The sequence below is a fragment of the Magnolia sinica genome, chromosome 17, assembly GCF_029962835.1.
Source record: "Magnolia sinica isolate HGM2019 chromosome 17, MsV1, whole genome shotgun sequence".
NCBI classification, from domain to species: Eukaryota; Viridiplantae; Streptophyta; class Magnoliopsida; order Magnoliales; family Magnoliaceae; genus Magnolia; species Magnolia sinica.
In genome coordinates this window covers 762,694-782,594 of record NC_080589.1, presented here as the reverse complement: position 1 = coordinate 782,594, position 19,901 = coordinate 762,694, and the positions used below count along the sequence as shown (strand labels likewise).

Here is a 19,901-nt window from a genome sequence, read left to right as displayed (position 1 = left end):
TAGGACATGGCCCAAGCTCTGTGGCCCACAGTGGACACACACACACACACACATATATGTCCACTCAAACCATTAAATGCACAATTCATTATTTAGGTGAGCTAGACACCAAGGGAAACAGTTTGGAGGGTGGGCATCACCTTGTACATTGTTTTCAATCATATGGTACACTTAAATCATGATCACGGCTTACACTTAAAATTGAGTATAGCAATTGGTGATTGAATTGGATTTAGGAAACATATGAAGTTAGGACTCATATAACATCTCATTTTTGTTGTCCTTATTCCCTTCCACAATGGGTGAGGTTTGGGTTGTATATAAATCATTGTAAGAGTATATTAGACTTTTTATTATTATCCGTACAAGAATATTTTGGTAAATATGATCAGCCTGGTGAGTATTTGGAATATGACATATAATACTTACGAGCATGAATTGTTACCTTCCCGTTGCTTTTTAAAAAAGAATCTTGTAACTTTCCCTCACAACCACGGTGTAAGGAAATGGCCGGGTGGGGTGGATCGGTTGAGTCCCACCATCATGTTTACGTAAAATCAACCTTAACCACCAGTTGTATCTCCAAATGTTGGACCAAAAGCCTAATCCATCTATGATTCAGGTGGACCAGATGCTTGGAAAAAATGTACAAAGCAACGCTCACCCTCCAAACTATTTTCATTAGTGTGGCCCAAGTGATTCACAAATGGGTATGAGTTTTGGGCCACGGACCTAAACTTTTGTGTGTAATATAATGGTTGGAGCAGATTTTATATAAGTATAACGTTGGACTTATAAAAAGCAAGGGAGGATGTCTCTCTCCCAATTGTTTCCTTTGGTGTGGCCCAACAAATCACAAAAGTCATCTTCTTTTTTTCTTTTTCTTTTTTAATATTTAGTTTAAACTGGAATTACATATCTAATGGCTGGAGTGGATCTTACTTAAACATCACAGCGGACCTGTTAAAAATCAACTGCAGCATCCCTCTCTTTTTTAATTTCTTTTTTTCTTTAAAAATTTTTAAAAAAAAAAAAAACACTCATTGTACGGGTGTACGGGTGTAGAGTCGGGACTTATTTTTGGGCCAGGCCACCGCGATACGTAATCCAATTTTACAACCAAATGTGTAATCCTAATTAGGATCTGGTTTTAAATTGGATCTCCACCCTTAAATAATTTGGTAGAGAGATGTCCACCCATAAATAATTTGGAGGATGAATGATGTCTTCTATATTATTTTCAATCATGTGGTCCACTTGAATCATGAATGAAGGTGATATTAATTTGGGCCTTAGCTTAACATGAGATGACTCAGCTGGTGGTCAAGATATATTTTAAATAAAAATCATGGTGGGCCCAGCCAAGCAGCACATGACACCAAATGTCACGAGTTTTCACGAAGAGAACCACATGCAGCAGCTTACGTAGGCCGTATTCTAGAAAACTTCGTATAATAGGTGGCCCGTGAATTTTTGCACCACATACACGACCCTAGTTGGTAATCCAAACCGTTGGTATGTTGTTTCCAATTATTCATGGCCAACCCTAAAAACACCCTACTCCATCTCAATTTATAACCTTCTCATCTTTGGTCTAACATTAGTCCTACATCCATCAGAAAAATATCCTGTGATATACTGGTGGATGATATTTGTCAATCTTGGAGTTTCTTTTGGCATGCTTTTTCTGCTATGGGAATCAACGAAACAATGCTCTGGGTTATTAAAAAGTGAGACCCACTTGATTTACAAAAATTGTGGGCCACGAATAAGGAACCTTATGTATGTGTTGCATATCCACACTATCAATCCATCTATTTTACCAGCTCATTTTAGGTCATGGGCCCAAAAATGGAACACACCAACAATAACAGTGGTCATTGACCATTAACAACTTCTTGTGGGCCACAAAATTTTGAATCAAGTTGGTTTGCGTGACCTTATTAGCACATTGGATGGTAAATAAACATTACAGTGGGACTTACAAGTTTTTAATGGTAGGTGATCAATGACCACTTTTTCCTAAGGTATTGTCCGCCTGACTTTGCATCTGTTTCATTTTTTATAACCATGTCTTACAATGAGGTGGCAAAATAGATGGGCAGTGTCAAGATACAAAACAAATATTGAGTTTTGGATCTGTTTCAATTTTTAGCTCATGTCCCATAAGTGAATCACTAGTTGGGCTAATTGAAATGATTTAGAGGGGTGCAGATTGCATCCTACCCTGCCATGATGAATTCGGTCCAGTCAAGGGCTCTGTGGGGCCCACAATGATGTGTATGTTTTATTCACACCTTCATCCATTTTAAAAGATCATTTTAATTAAGGCATCTTTCCAAAAAGGAAGCAAATCGCAGGCTTAGGTGGGCCCCCCTGCAGGAAGCAGTGGTGATACTAATGTCGATGTTGAAACCTTCCTAGGCCTACCTTGATATTTAATTTCCATGGGATATGTTCATATGGTCACGTAGACTTAGATAAAGGGAAAACACAAATATCAACTTGATCAAAAACTTTAGTAGCTTTAGAGAAGTTTTTAATGATAGGTGTTCAATCCCCATTATTTCTTATTTATTGTAGTGTAGGTTATTTGAGTAATAGATCTACCTGCATGCTTTAAAATAATCTATTAAAATGGATGGATGGAGTGGATGAAATTATACATATACCATAGTTGGCCCGATAGGGCCCTTGCCTGGGCCAAGTCCGCTCGACAACCTCGGGGATAACAGGGACCAATAATAATGCACGAAAAGAGGACTTTTATGCTCGTGGCAAGCAGCGGTACTAGATTTGAAGAGGGAGCAATTGGGAATTCCTCTTCACTTTCTCCTCGGGGTACAGAATTGGCACGAACTTCCGGCAGAAGCAAGGGTGTTGTTGAAAGGTTTAGCTATGGCTCGCAAAAGGCTATTCGCATATTGTCATGGAAAGCTACTCTAAAAACCTGGTGGACTTGCTTAACAAATATTACAACTTAGGCTTTCTGGTACGTCTGGCCCAAAATCTCTCATTTTAAGAAGAGGGCCAGCTTGAGGATCTCCTTCTCGCCAAGAGAGGCCAATGGAGCGGCAGACGGACTAGCTAAATTTGGGAGCGAAGTTCAACGGAAGACACTCTTCCAGACAGCGGTTAACCTCCCCTCCCTTGCTCGGGGTTCCTTCTTCCTTGACAGGGTGGGGCTTGGCGCTGTTGGGTTCAGCTGAGGGTGGAGGTAGTAGGTCCGGCTTAATCCCTCTAATCTTAGTTCGTTCGGGGGAAGTTTAGATAGGGCTAAAATAGAATGAGCTACAAGAGAGGTGAGGTCATCGCTCCTTTTTTTGTGATGCCCACCCGAAATAGTGTAAGTTTTTACATATGAATATATTCTTCAGTTTCAAAAAAAAAAAACAAAAGAAAAAAAAAGCAGAGGATCCGGATTTATTATATAAAAACCATAAAGAATATAATAGGGCGAGTGACAACTCTGACTCAGTCCTGTCCGATTCAATACCGCACCCTAACCCAGTATCGTGAAAACTCGTCCTTTCTTGGTCGAGTCACTCTCTGAGTTGACTGAGTCAAGAGTAGACTCCGCTGCAGGAGTCAGAACCAAGCGATTTGGTCCGAGTCTCAATGTCTGAAAAACCTTAACTTACAAAATGAAATGAAACTAAAGGAAACTAAAGGAACATTCATTATCCAGATCTCTAACTCAAATGAAAGACACATGAGGAAGATAGGTCTCTTTCTCCATTCCAATCTTCTTCTTCTTCTTTTCCTATGTTCCCACTGCCATCAAAGGGTAGAGTTTGTTTTTCCCTCAGTATCCTCTCCTTGTGTTGTTTCAACGTCTCCTCGTGTCGTTTCATCGTCTCCTTGTTTCGTTTCATCCACGCCAGAAGGCGTGAAAACCACCGATCCTGCATCAATCGCTTCTATCTCTCCAGCGTCTTCCTTCTTGTATTTGTACCATTTCGCCCAGAAGAGATAATTTACGAAGTTGATGCAACTAAGGACTGCCAAGAACCAATAAAACAGGTTCAGATTGTTATTGTTCAGATTATCTCCGTACAACCATCCTTTCTTACTCCTTGTCACTCTCTTCGTCACTGAGTTTATGATCTCCACGAAGATGCTACTGAGAAAGTATCCAAAGGACAACGAAAGCCATGAGAAAGAAGTAGAAAGAGACCGCATGCATGCTGGAGCTTCACTATAGAAAAACTCCATCAACCCAACGAGTGTGAACATGTCAGCAATCCCGAATATGGAGTACTGGAACGAGAGCCAAAAGAGACTAATTTTCACTTGATGATGGTTAAAAGCATTCTTCCTCTTTACTTCTACGATCCCAGCCACGCCCATGGAGATGGCAGATAGAACTAGGCCAACCCCGACTCTCTGGAGCTGCGTTATGCCAGATGGATGGCCAGTGATCTTGCGAGCAAAAGGGACAAAGACAAATTCATAGATGGGTATGAGGATGGACATGAAGACAAGCGGGATGATGGGGATTGTTGGCGCCTCGACTTTGATGGAGCCCAGATAGCAGTCCATGATGTTGCCTTGTTGGACAGAGAACGTTTGTAGTTGGGCCAGGCATGTGTTCATGATGATGGTGCTGGCTATGATGGGCATCATCCTTGTTAGGATCTTCACCTCTTCAACTTGGGTCACTGTACATACTCTCCATGGCTGTGGCGTGGAGCCTTTTTCGAGAATGGCAGCTCTGTCCAAGAACCTGATCATATGGATGGGCAGTCGTTCAAAACTACTTGTGTGTAAACATGAACGTATGCATGTGCATGTGTGTATGGTTCATTTGTGCTTATATGCATTTGGTCTGTTCTGATTGAGAATAGGCAGAAACTTCACACATCAGATCAAAAGTTAAAGACAGTCCAATATCCTTTCTTTCTGGGACACGTCTTATCCAGGTGGTGGCCCACCAGATTAAAAATTCCTGATGATCCCACGTTCTTGGGCATTAATTAATAGCATTTTGTGTATGCATGTTGCACAAACATGGCATGGAATGTCATCAATGCATTACCTGAACTGAGGCGTGTGTAAAATCTTTTGTTCATCAAGAGATGCTAATTCCTTGTCATGAATTTCATACAATTCATCATAGTCCTCTGGCAGCGTCAGATTTCGGTTCCGAAATGCCACCACTACAACCTGCAATACGACAATCACAAACATATGCTTTTAAGCTGATGGCTAGGTCCCAGGTCCCACTCAGTGGTCTGGTTTTAGGTTTCAACTTTAGTCTAGTGAATGAGTCTGGGTTAATTGATAATGGGTCCCACGGACCGTGGGCCAGGTTTGAAAACACTTTCAATTGAAGTGCTTGTTTGTACATGCATCATCATGTAAAACTCGACCCTGAAGTCTGGCAGGCCTGGGCCTAAAATTTAAGCCCTTTGTTCCACCTTTGTTGAATTTTATGAGCAAAATTCTTCTCAATTTCTTCACTCTCATGAATTATTGACCCAAGATATCTAAAATAGATGTGGATCATACTAGGTCGGACCAGGACCTGAATTTCAAACCCGATATTTAATAAACAAACTAGTCATAGCTAACTTTCTGGCATGATTGATAAATGGGCCAGTCATAGACCACCTCATCGCAGCCAATTGCCTTCCTGAGAGAGAGAGAGAGAGAGAGAGAGAGAGAGAGAGAGAGAGAGAGAGAGAGAGACCTGTAGAACCCTAATAAGGGGACTGTCCCCAGCCACTCTATTGCGGTAGAAAGGCTTTCCAATGGCGATTACGAGGAAGCCCACGAAAGCAGCTGCCATGGAAATGAAGAAACCAATATCCCAGCCTCTTTTCATGCTGACCGACACGATGAGCGTGACGCCGATTGATGCCCCAATGGTTATGCTGAGCAGAAGAAAGTTAAAGAATCTTGCCATTTGCTTCCTTTGCTTTGGATCCTTTTGATCGAACTGATCGGCACCAAGTGCTGGAAGTGCTCCTCTCACTCCTCCGGCACCCAATGCTAGCAAGCACAAGGAGCTGTAGAACATAGCAGCCTTTTGGCCTTTGATACAACTCGATTTTCCACAACGAGCAGATGGTTGCAATCGCTTGTCATGTGCTTGAATTGCAACCATCATCAAGCCCTAATAATAGAATGAAAGATCTATCAGCTAGCAAGCTGCATCTAACCTTGTATGATTAAGAGTTTAATTTAGATGAACATCCAATGTCTTGTCTTGGGATGGTTAGGCTTTTGGTATGAGCAATTACGGAGTGACCCATCTCATGGTGGGCCATCTGGTCAATGGGTAAATTCAACCGAAGATTGTTCTTCCAATGGAACATCATGTTGGTGCCTCCTTAAACTAAGGGGTCGTTTGGCAGCTTGGATTTTGCACCTTTTGGATTTGGACTCCAAATCCATATCAAAATCTTGTGTTTGGGCCCCTAAAATATGGTGGATTTCAAAACTTTAGCAGGATTTGAAATCCTCAAAAACGTCACTTTTCAATCCTCTTTAAAATTCATGTTGTAAAATCTAATAATCTTCAAGCCTCTCCAATGGTCATATTAATTTCAAATGGCTCTCTTGTTCTCTCTATATAATCCCAAGTTGGAAAAATTAGTTTCTTGATTCCACATATTGAAATTCAGGTTCCCAAACACAAATAGAATGAAAAACACAAGGATTTCCAATCCTGGATTGAAATTCTTAAGTAAAAATCTAAATCCAAGATACCCTTAAACAAGTTTTGGACATCTAATTTCTCTTTGATGAAAAAGCCCAAATTCATAATATAATAGAGATTGTTTACCAGTATTTCTAGTATTCCAAAAATAAGGATTGTATTGAGCCTTGTCATGTAAGTGTCTGAGATGAAACCTCCAATGATTGAAAGCAAGAAAGTTGCACCCATGAAGTTTGTAAGCGTGTTTGCAGCGCCGGACCCATCAAAATGCAATACACTTATGAAATATAACACCATGCTCGCCATGTTTGCAATGAAACCCATGTTCTCTACCCCTGCCATGACTGTAGAAACAAAGTTAAAGAAGGAAGATATAAAGACGCATTGGTCATGTTAGTGAGCTCTCTAGCATGCTACAGCGATGTTGCAGTTGCGTGTTATAGTAATTAATGAAAGGCGTTAATATATAGGAGTCTTGCGTACTTATATTCAAAAGGAATAAGTTATTAGGAATCATTTTTATTTATTTCTTTAGGAAAGTATAGAAGTACCTTGTTGTTTAGAGATATTAGAAGTTAATGCTTTAATGAGGTTTTACTATTACTAGCGAATCCCAATTGATATGTTATTGGGAAAGATGATTTAGTTCAAAAGGAAACTATTGTATAGAGAGGTTAGGACGCATTACAATACATCAGGACTTTAGGCTTTGATTCTGGATCCTCTTCTAATGATCCAAACCATTTATATATACTATGAGTATCAATTTGTATGGTGAATAGAAAGCAAATAAAATCTCTTAAATTGGATTATTTTAACCATTTGAAATTTGGGTCTTTGAAAATGGATAGTCATGGTAACCTTTGTGTAATCAGAGGGTTGAAACATCCAATATTTAATATTTAAAAAAAAAAAACAAAAAAAAAAAAAAAACAAAAAAAAACAAAAAAACAAAAAAAAAACAAACAAACCTGCGTCCTACATCTAAGGGGAGCCCTATCACATAAATGGTTTGGGTCATTGAAAAAAAAAAAACCAATTGATAAGTATGACATATCATACAATGGGACGTATTCAAGCAAACTAACTGCATAGAACTCTAGATATATGGGTGTAAAACCCAAAGACAAGGTATGTAATGATTATTTCAATGAAATTTGAGATTTTCTTTGAATAAGATTATTTAGTACCATATTTTGGGATAGGAGGATTATGGCAAAAGTAGGATTTGTTTGTTTTCAATAGCAGATTTGAGAGGGAAATTTTCATTAATTTCCTTTATTTTTTACACGTGAATCTCTTTACCAAATGATGACTCCTCTTGATGTAAAGCGGGTTGTGGACACTTTCATGGCCAAGATGGACCAGAGTAGGCTCGATTAGATGCAAAAGTAAGGGGTATATACTAACCGAGTTAGCTCGGTTAGCTTGCTCGACTCAACTTGAAAAAGCTCAATTCGACTTGGTTTGAAGCTGAGTTCGAGCTGAGTCGAGTTGATTTTTTGAGCTCGGAAAAATTTCGAACCGAGTTCGAGCTTGCCCGAGCTCGACTCGACTCGGATCGAACCCCAACTTGAATTGAACTCGGATCGAAGTAGTTCAGTGACTCGGTTACTTTGATATTGATGTTGCTCACCAAGTGTTTGATGAAATGACTCAACGAAGTGTCAGCTAGTGGTAAGGAAGGTATGTATATGAAACAAATACCATTTTTTTCTTGATTTTGATATTGCTTACAAGGTGTTTGATGAAATATTTGTAAACAACTGTTGCTGTTTTACATACAGTGAGAAATTGAAAGTGCACAACATGTGTTTATGAAAATGCCGAAGAGGCTGGATTTTGACTTGAACTTGGCTCGAATTGGCCCGAGCTGCTGACTGAACTGAGCCGAGCTGGCCAATCAAGCTCGAGGACCGAGCCAAGCTGAGTTCGAGCTGGGGTCAGCTAGTGTACACCCCTAGCGGAAGTGATCAGGACCGTCAGGACCTTAAAACAATTGTATCTCGCAAATTGGAATGAGTTTTTCGACATACCACATATAATTTTGGGATAGGAAAAGCTACTTTAGCCAACCTATGGCATGTTTCCCATGCCGGATTTGTGAGATTCCATCAGTTTGACAGTCAAAATTCCATTTTATTTCCATTTTTACTATAAATAGTAAATTTTAATTCGATCATAACTTTTGATCGTTTGAGTTTTAGGAGTCGTGTCCAACATAAAAAAGGCTTAGAAAAATTGGGAGAATAAGGTGGTTAGGCCAAATTGGGCACTTTTAGCTGAAAACCAAGAAGTCTAATAGGAATCATGATTATCTATAAATAATTTACTATTTATAGTAAGTCACATTTTTAGAGAGTTTTGAGTCTGAAACTCCGTCTTAGATTTGAGTTCACTATTCTTGTAAATTCATTTTTTTTAAAAAAAAATCATAAATTAATTTATTTCAAATTATTAAAAATTATTTCTATTTTCTTTCCTCATGGGTTCAATTGTCTCCGTGAGGAGTCCAAAGGAAAGCTATGTGAATTCAGAGTAGTTATCCCTGAGGAAGACGGTAATCAACCTTATCATGTCCTTCCCTGCATCACCTCTAGGGCTACAAACTGGTACATGAGCTTTCAAATTTTAACAATCTAGTTGCCTGTTCATCGTGGCTTTGTATTAGGTTTGGTTGTTGATAATGCTTACCGAAGACGAACATGGTAGCTCGAAATCCTCCTTGTTTTGGGTTCCATTTGTGCTGGGATTTGAGACCTATTTCGGAATCTTCCTTGTTCTCCCCCTACATATAAATAAAAAAGAAGGCAATGGTGAGAGAGAGAGAGAGAGAGAGAGAGAGAGAGAGAGAGAGAGAGAGAGAGAGAGAGAGAGAGAGAGAGAGAGAGAGAGAGAGATTCCATGGTTTCAGTGATGATAACATGAAAAGTACCATGGCTGAAACGCTTGGAGAGAGGGAGGGAGAGAGAGACTAGTAGCTGCGAAGAAGGTGGTGCAGAACATAAAGCAGATGGAAGGTTTAGCATACTCCGCTGACTGCATTAGATCCAACGCCTTCTTGTCCTCTCTCTCTCTCTCGTGCGCTTAGCATTTCTCCATCTTGCATCTTCTTGTTTTTCGTCGTAAGCTATTTTTGCTGAGAAAAGTTACAAATCATGTTAAAGAGTTCTCATGTCCAACCAGTTGTAGCACCAAGTACGGTCCACCCAAAAGATAACTTCCAACTTTTTAAGTCTGTGTGCAATCCAACCCTTCTCATTGTTGGTCCCACGATGGGGATCATATGGTGCAAAAAATCATCCCTATCTGCTCATCAGGTAAGCCACACCATAGAAAACAATGCCTAGCCATTCGTAAAAAGAAAAACACATGATGGATCCACTTGATGAATGAATATGGGTGATTTATGCACAAGTAGACCTCATGATGAGACCAACCTTTTGGACGGCTTGGATTTTATATACACACATGAAATGTTAGAAGTAATCCACTGGGTGCGGCAGGGTCAGGGCTAGTAGGCGAATGAAGAAATATCAGAGGGCCTGTAGTCTTTGGATGCGGCGGGGCGGGGAAATCGGATTGCGTACTGAGTTACTCAGTAGGCTCTTATCGTACTGAGTAAACTCTGTTGGGCCCACCTTGAGTGCATAACATTTATCCACACCGTTCATCCGTTTTTAAAGATCAATTTAGTCGTTGATCCCAAAAAATATCAGAGGGCCTGTAGCCTTTGGATGCGGCGGGGCGGGGGCTCTTAGGCCAATGAAGAACTAGCCCATCCTCATCCTCCGGGATGGCCTTTCCCTGTATGGTTCCTAGCTTTTAGCCAGTTTTCTATAAGTCTTTTTTTTGGCACGCAGGTATGGACGTGATGAGGTTGATCACAGTCTTCCTTGAGGAATAAGTACTACTCCAATCAAAGGAGCTTTAAAAAATAAAAATAAAAAATTACAAAAGCGATTTTACAACCCTTTAAATAGTGATATCAAACTACAACTTAAACTCCCTAAAATTTGTGAATTACATATAAACTTACTGTTTATAGGCGGTCATAATTCCTACTAGACTTCATGGTTTTTGGCCAAAAATATTAAGGGTCTTATTTGGCTTAACCATGTCATTCTCCTAATTTTTCCGAGCACTTTTCATGTTGTACACAACTTCTAAAGCCAAGTATGAAGGGTTATAATCAAACTAAAACTTACTATACATAGTAAAAGCGAAAATAAAAAGAATTTTCAACCATCAATCTGATGAAATCTCTCAAATTTGGCATGGGCAACCTGACACAGTGGGGTTGGGTGGCTAAAGTAGCTTCTCTTACCCAAAATTATATATGGCACGTGGAATAACTCATTCTAATTTGTGAGATATGTCTGTTTTAAGGTTCTAATGGTTCGGATTAGTTCTACCTCCGATCAGGCCTTCTTTGGTCCATCCTAGACATGGAAAGTGTCCGCGACCCACTCTACATCACTATATGATAGGTGATCCCCGATGCCTTTTTGGACGGGCTCACCGAATGGACCTGCATACTGTTTGTTTTGATTCAATAAACTTCTAGGTTGGTTTAAAAAGAAAAACAAAAAAAAAAAAAAAAATGTTTTGATTCAATAAAATTCCAGGTTGGGTTTTTTTAAAAAATAAAAAAAGAAAAAAAAATCTATCCCGCCAACTCTTGAAAAATCCATATTTGATCGAATGGTCGATACTGTGCAATCAATGCATGAGAAAATGGATGGATTAGATCGTTTGCAGAGATAGTCCAGTCACGTATGTACACAACCATCTCATTGCTGTAACTTTTGAACAGTAGTGGGAAATGAGCAAGTGACCTTAATAGACGGTCTAGATTGGATTTTATTTTATTTATTTATTTTTTTTTTTTGTGCGCATTGGAAGGTTACTTATACAATGACCTCACATCTATTCTTTTGTCTTATTCTAACCGAGGATATCCAGTGACGGCTGGATGCTATTTTCTTGCCGCATATCATTCATTTCTTAAGAGTTTGGAGTAATATAATTGAAGTTCTTGGCCATTTCTTGCATTGCCGATTAGCTTATAATAATGACATTTCCATGCATTCATTACATTGTATCTGCAGTCACTCGTGTATGCATGCACACGTGTGTGCAAAAGGTTCCGAGTAGAGCCATCCATCCATACCGTCCAAACCGTGAAGTCCGTATGCATGCATGCACCCACCATGGATTGGATGTGAGTTCGAGTTTGTAACATATAAAGTTACTTGGGGCTATTTCCGTTAGGCTTCAATTTAGACACAGCCACACATGTAGTGTTTGGCCAAGATTCGATAGTGTATGCTATGTGTATGGCATATTAAAACTGAATACGTATCAAACTGAACGTCTTATGACTTTAGACACCGAAATACGCAGATAAAGACCCAATTTATGAAGATCAGCTTGATTACTCAGCCATCGATTTATAAAAAATCAAGGGATTTGCAAGGGGGAGTGTTGGTCCTTTAGATGTGTTTGCCTTGAAAGCAATGACTTTTATCACGATGGGAATATCATTTAACAACAATGCAATACTTCAAAAGCAAGAAATTAAGCAAGTGATGATTTTATTAATTTAATGAATAGTGTATTACAATCAACAGAAAAATAAATGAAGTATAGAAGAAAAATTACCAACAACAGTTCGAGCAGGTCAAGCAGTCATGGATGTTTGACGGTTGTCTAAACCCACACGGCCGAGAGACGATCGTGGTTGGTAAACTAGTCATGGCCTAGTGAAATCGCCAAGTAACGGCTTAGAGATTTGAGATCCAATGTCAAGGTCGTGGGTGAAAAGCTAGACTAAATTTAACTAATTGTAGCAATGCGTTGGATAGAAGTGGATAAGAACTAAATTATGATTAAGCTAATTGATATCTAGACCTACTGGAGCATTCTGTTGGACAAGAGTACTAGAGAAGCTACGCAAGCTGAGATAAGCGTCCATGTGTGACAAAGAAAAAAGAAAAGAAAAAATAAAAAGAAAAAGAAAGAAAGATAGTATTGTGGTGAATAAGAGGCATGTTTATTTGGATTGGCGAGGAGATAAAGCTCTTTATTCTTTGCTGCTTTTATATATTTGAAAGGTTGTTGTTGAAAAGTAGCTTTTGATATTGTGAGAGATTAAACTAGTTAGCCATGTGATTTCATGTAAATCCTTTGAGCCTACACATAAGTGTACGTGCCTATTTACATATATCCAACGTGTACAAAAAGATATCTTCTCCAACAAGTAATTTGATTGTGCATATTATTTCAAGTCGTAGGTAACGTCTTCTCTAACAAGTTACCTGATTGGACACCTTTCTTAAGCCATTACTTTAGTTATGGCCATTCTGGTCTTATCATATGTATATGAAAATATTAGCTATGTTACTTTGCTTAATAGCTTTTTTTTATTAGACTCTTGCATATAATACTTTGTTGGAGAGTGTGTTTTTATTGGACTCCTGCATTTAATTATTTACTTAAGAGTTTGTTTTTGAACTTTTGAACTTGAGCTTCAACATATGTGAATTCTGATAACCTTTCATCATCAATCTGTTTGACCGCAAAGTAGTCTCTCATTCTTTCCTACAAACATAATGGTTGTACTCATTTTTTGCCATTTTTATTACGTATTAACAGCAAACTTTGCCTTAGTATCACCAAGTGATGTATTCTGAATCGTTTAAGAACGAGTGTAAAGAAGGCCTAGCACAATGTCTGTGTGAAATTCACTCCGTTCATCAGTTTCTCCAGCTCATGTTAGGCTGAGAGCCCAAAAGTGACGCATATCCAAGACTCAAGTCGGACACACCACAGGAAATAGTAGGGATTAAACACCTTCATTGAAAATTTCCTCAGGCACACCGGCTGATATTTGTGTTTTGCCTTCTTCCATGTAGGAATAACCTTCTGAAGGAGAGTTGGATGACAAATATATGGGAAAAGGTTCTAGACGGTGGAGCTCATGGGAACTCCCTAAGAGGTCGAGCTGTGTGGACCCCACCATGATGTATGTGGAACATCTATCCCATCAGTCAGATGCACCATTCCATAGTAGGCTTAGGGCTTAAAAATAAAGTCAATCCATAACTTTTGTGGGCCACACCATATACAAAAGTTGAGAGGGGTTACCCTCCATTAAAACATTCATAATCATTTTTTGGGCCCACCGAGATGTGGTTCACAAATCCAGACCATCCATTATGTGTGTCCCACTTGGATGAGGGGTCAGACCAAGTTTCAAACGCATCCAATTTTCGGGTGAGTCCCACCAAGTGCTTTTATTGGTTTTAGGCATGTCTTCATATGATTTTAGATGGTACGGTCCACCTGAGTTCCATATAGGGCTGATTTTTGGGATATCCCATAATTTAAAGGGGATCCATCAAATGCACTGTGTTAATGTTTGACATACATCATGATGGGGCCCACACAACTCGGCCTCATCAGGAGTTTCCCATGAGCTCAACCGTATAGAACCTTTTTCATATATATATATATATATATATATATATATGTGTGTGTGTGTGTGTGTGTGTGTGACAGTCAAGAAAAGTTTCATCAGTGTGTGCTTCCAACCCCACTGTTTCCTGGGTGTTGCCAAATTCCATCTTATATCTGACTTATTTTTGGGCTCCTATTCTAACTTGAGCTGTAAAAACTGATGGACCACATAACTTTAGGTCACAGTAACTCCATATGGCACGGATCCTTACTCTTGCTGGGGTGGTAGACTCCAAGGAGTTTCAACACTCAGTCAACGGTTCGAGTATCCATAGGTGGTGAAATTCCGCTAGCGTGAGTGTGTGGGGTGTGTGCGCGTGTGAAAAAAAAAAAAACTCCCTATGTCACACCTCGTACTGGAAACTCAGCGCATCCAAACGATTACATGCCTGTGCCGTACATCAACCCTGTCTAGAAATTCATCCACCGTACACCTCATATGCATGCGCACTATTTCTGGACCGTTCAAATGGTGGGCCCATTCTGGATACATCATCTAATCTGTCCTTTGTTTCGTTGAATATGACCTGTTCTGTATTTTTCTTTTTCTTTTTACGCAACCATTCGTTGGAACACCCGTTGAGATATATGTTTATTGCATGGTCCATCCACAGTTGGGTCCACATTATCAACTGTTTGGATTGCTGAAGCGTGGGTCCTACTTGCAGAAAGCCCAGAATATTCCAATACAATACTTCAAAGGAAGAACGTGGTTTGTCCACAGCGAAACTGTTTTTAAACTGAGTAGATGTTTCACTTGCATTTTTAACTTAGTAGTTTCGACGATCGGAGAAAGCTAAGTTCTTGTGGTTGTTATACCTTATATTTTTATTTATGACTTGGCTGTTAGGGGCCGATGGATTCTATGCAATGTGAGGGTGGAAATGAGCCAGGTGTCCCGCTCAGCCCAACAAGCCTGACCTGGCTTTGGACTGGTTAGCTCGGCCCATGTGCCAGTCTTGGGATTAGCGTGCATGGCCCCATCAATTTTTTCGGCCGGGTTTGGGCTCAAATCATCTTTGCCTGACCTGGCCTGGATGACCTAACTTCATGTATTGTATCCTACAAGCATGTCATTTTAATCCTTGATCAGCAACCCATGTCTCTTGAACATGGACCATTAGTTTCATTCCTCTAAGTATCTAGTTTTTTATGCATGTGTGTGGCCCACTTGATCAATGGCTATATTAGGAATATTCAAGTGGAAAATATGGGTTTTTCAATTTTCAAGCTGGGCTAGGAAGAAGCCTAAGCCCCACCAACTTTTTTCAAGCTTGGGCTTGGTCCGGGGCTGAGCCTTGTGCCTTCAATGTCGGGCCGGCCCATGCTTGGCCTGGTCTAAACCTAGCCTATTGCCATCCCTATATATTAGAGCTTTGCTTACACCACAATAAGGTTGTAATGGGTTGGGTTCCGGTCTGATTGCGGTCAGTCCAAACCTGACCCATTTACTAAGTAGTCCAAGTATTCTTGTCCAAGCCCAACTCACGGCCTATTATTCTCTGTCTTGACACAACCCACTTAAAAATTCATTGAGCCTGGCCCGACCCAACTCAATCCATTTAATTGTAACTGTGTTGGGTTTGAATAACTTTGATTTAAGATTGAAATATGATAATAAGGATATGCACAACCTAGCCCAAACAACGGAGACATACATGCATGCACACACAGATATATGTGTAAAACTTTCTCTCTTTTTTTCTTTTTTTTTTCTTTTTTTTTTTTACCGATTCCTCCGATGGTCCACCTGACGTATGAAATGACCTGATTTTAAGCCAGAATATCTCGGCAATGTAGCCCACCTGATGTAAAGTCATGTCTCGCACAAGTTTTTTATGTTGATCCAACATAAAAATAAATAAATAAATAAATAAAAACACACAGGAAAGAAGAACGTAAAAAGGACTAGAGAAAGGAAAAAAATAAATAAATAAATTGATTTAATAGAAAATAGTAATAAAAAGTATGCAATCCAAAGTTAGGGATTTGCTCATTCAAATACAAGAAAACACTCATTTCCGGAGATGACCAAAAGATATCACAAAATATATATATATATATATATATATATATATATATATATATATATATATATATAAAATTATTATTATTGTTTTTTCTCCACTTACAAAATAATATTTAAATAATCGGTAGTAACTTTGCACATGTTTTAAGGGCAAAACACTATTCTATCTATCCTCTTTCCACCCACCTCTCTATATATATTAAGAATCATATATCATATGCTGTAGATGGATAGGTATCTCCTCATGAAGCAAGTAATTGATAAAATCACATATTAATCTCCCTTATATGTACAATAGAGATATTCAAATTTTATGACTCAATATACAAAAATTATTCTAAAAAAACACAAGGGTGTAAAATTATTAAACCTCCAAAAATAAATATTCAAATGAGTTATTTTTTATGGAAATTTTTCAATGAAGCAGATTCAAAGCTCAAAGTGAGCCCCAGGTCCCAAGATGCTTTAACAGTGGACATTCAATCTCCACTGTTTTTTATCGTTTGACATATTAGACACCATATGATGAGATGGAAATTCCAATGGAAAAGGTACATTTGTCAATAACATCATAATGGGGCCCATCTAAGTAATTCTTTATATTGAATTAAATGTCTTGACAGCAACTAATAATTTCTTGTGACAACCCCGGTTGTGCATTAGGATACCTCGATGTTAGTGAGAATTTCAATTTGTATACCTGTTTTTCCATCTTATTGTAAGTCTTGTGCTAAAACAAGTAAGACAAATATAAATCACCTGGCCCCACAATGGCCCGTTATGTTTCAATAATGGGTGCTCAATACTACTATTTCATTATGAATAGCTCAGTTGTGTGAGCTTCAGATTTACCTCATGTTTGGGCACATATTTTAAAATGAGATGCAAATCTAACATAACAGGTGAGTTTTTCACAAATTTTATGGCGAGCCCCACATACATCCGTGCATAATAAAACAACGTGTAGAACAGTTTTGGAAAATAATTTAAAAGCAAAAAAAATTTAGTACATACCAAAAAAAATAGGACTGCATTTTTAAAAAAATAAAAAACCTTTTTTTATATATAATTTCAGTTTACTCCTATATCTCATAGTATTTTGAGAAGTGGTTGAAATACACATTAAAAAAAAAAAACCAAAAAAGTCACAAAATTGAATGAAAAAAAATAATCAATTAGCCTATGCATGGGAGAGATGCATGTGGCTATTTCTACATTATGGATCTCCATGCTATATAATAGGTGAAAGTCCATGGTAAAAGTATGAGCTAAAGGAAAGACATAAGCGTGACTGGCAAATTACAGAGATGAAACGGGTGCACTGATCACGAAAAGTGTGTCGACGTAGATCAAGCATGAATAGTAATCATGCAAGAGGTGTACTAATCATGAGGAAAGATGTTCTCACTGCCTTAAAAACTAACATGCGAATCAAAGAAAAATCTTTTTGAACAATTTGAATGATGTAGAACTCAAAGAAATGTAATAAAAAGAAGGATAATAATAATAGTAATAATAACTTTATTATTATAATTTGAATTAAAGAATATATAGGCCAAATGAGAATTTTAAAAAAGAGATAGTTTGGGTACTCACTCACATTAAGGAGTTGGGGAATCGTTCACTTGACAAGGGATAGCTTGGGACTCACTCACCCAAAGAGTTGGGTAATCACACAGCTAACAATGGATAGCTTAAAGACTCACTCACCCAAGAGATGGGGAATCACTTCACTTACAAATATAAAGCTTATAAAAAATAACTCTAAAATATTCTCTCTCATGAAAAGACTAATATATATATAAGAGAAAAACTTGAATATAATATAGTAATTATTGTTATACAAAGGGTTACATCAATAATCATTGAATTTTTAACCACGACTAATTTAGCGTAATTGAATCAGTCAAGATGATTCAAAGATCGATGTGTGTGCATAAGACAGTTTAAAAAACTCTTTTAAGTTTCTTGCTTAAAATGGACTATAAAAGATGGACAACACCAATTAACCATTTTCTTTTTATGAGTAATATAATAGCTACCAAATTGTGTGGTAGGTTTTTTTTTTTTTTTAATTTATTTACGGATGCACTCACGCCAAAGTGAGATTTCAACACAATGGGTACTCGAACCTATTACCTAGTGTTGAAACTCCTGTGAGTCTACAACTGAGGCATGAGTAAGGACTCCTACCAAATTGTATGATTAAGATTGTAAAATGTGTGTGATTTTCAGGCCTGCAATTTGAACAGTTTGGATTACTGGCATTTTTTTTTCTTGGCCTACCTCAATAAACTGAAAACCTATAGACACCATCCATATCCTCCAGTCAAGGTTCATATAATTATTCACTTTATACAATAAATGGGAATGAAATTCGTGAAGAGGACCAAAGAGGATCGTCACAAATCTAGGCCATTCAACAGGTGTGCACATGTTAAAAATTCCCTACTTCCCCACCTCAGGCCCAAGCAAGACATGCTCCCCTCTCAGATTTCTTGGACTCATCAGGCACTTAGAACCTGGCACAAGTAGAAAATCTTCTTCCTCAGTGAACCATCAGCAACATCCTTCACAGCGGCATCTTTATATCTAACAGAAGGGACAAGCTCACCTAGAATCTTACCTCCTCTGGCAATTTCTCCACGAAGTCCGCTTGGAATTCTCTGCGCTCTGCCAGGCCCAATCAGAGCTGGTCCACCTGGGCCTGGAACAACCTCATTCCCCCCAAGATTGCTGTTTTTTTTCTGGAAAATTATGCTCAAAGTTGTCCCTGTAGATCTAGCCATCCAGCAGTTAGGAATCAGCCTGGTGTCTTGCTGTGTCTGCTATTCTAGCTCCACCGACCAACTCTCCATCTCGTCCTCTGTTTCCACCCATCGCCTTTCTCTCCCTTCCCCTCCAGCGTTGACGGGCTCCACACCTCAGCCAACCCATGCCGCATATCAGCTCCGAAGCCATTCTCCTCGCCATCAGCCATCCCCAACCCATTCCCAGGCCCTCCCTCGCTCGGCCAGCAATAACACCCCCAAACCCCAAAATGAAGACCTCAACCACCTATTCTGCCACAGTAAGATAGCTTCCCTTGTCTGGTACCACTTTTCCATCTTATTCCAAATCTCATTCATCCCAAACCAATCCATTCAGGAACGAATTCTCCAATGGCTTTCAGCAGCGTCCATCACCTCCCATCGGCGCATCACTCGTGGCCTCGCCCCGCCCATCGTCGTCTAGGAAATCTGGCTTGGTAGGAATGGTGCCAAATTCGAAAACCGGCCTTTCGAAGCAACCAATATTATAAACAGAGTTTCCAATTGGCTCCTTGAGATTGGTTCTCATCTTCCAGGCGCTGATCAATCATTCTGGTCAAAAATTATTCTGCAAGGTCTCCCTTCGATAGTGTCGACCTCCCTAATGCCAGCTACGAATATTTCCATCATTGAATGTGGACGACTCTGCTCAGGGAAACCCAGGGGCTGGTGGTGGAGGTAGTGTGTGCCGAGACCACTCCGGTGATCTAATTTTTGCTTTTCACTACTCCTATGGTCAGATCTCGAATATGCTAGCTGAAGCCCGTGTGATGATCGATGGCCTCTTTTTATGTAAGAACTTGGGTCTCGCTTCAATCATTGTGGAAACAGACTCCCGAGTTCTTTTTAAAGCAGTTTCAAACCAATCGGCTTCTTG

General features: G+C 39.1%; 1 protein-coding gene across 1 annotated transcript; it reads right to left on the bottom strand.

The window, feature by feature from the left end:
• Positions 1 to 3,780: 3,780 nt before the first annotated feature.
• LOC131231733 (protein NRT1/ PTR FAMILY 4.5-like) lies at positions 3,781 to 19,194 on the bottom strand. The gene is made up of 7 exons (XM_058228035.1): positions 19,066 to 19,194; positions 18,737 to 18,961; positions 9,359 to 9,452; positions 6,791 to 7,008; positions 5,693 to 6,118; positions 5,039 to 5,166; positions 3,781 to 4,726 (listed from the first exon to the last, which is right to left on the bottom strand). Exons 1-7 carry the CDS (start codon positions 19,192 to 19,194, stop codon positions 3,781 to 3,783), a joined length of 2,166 nt encoding a protein of 721 aa, XP_058084018.1.
• Positions 19,195 to 19,901: the final 707 nt, after the last annotated feature.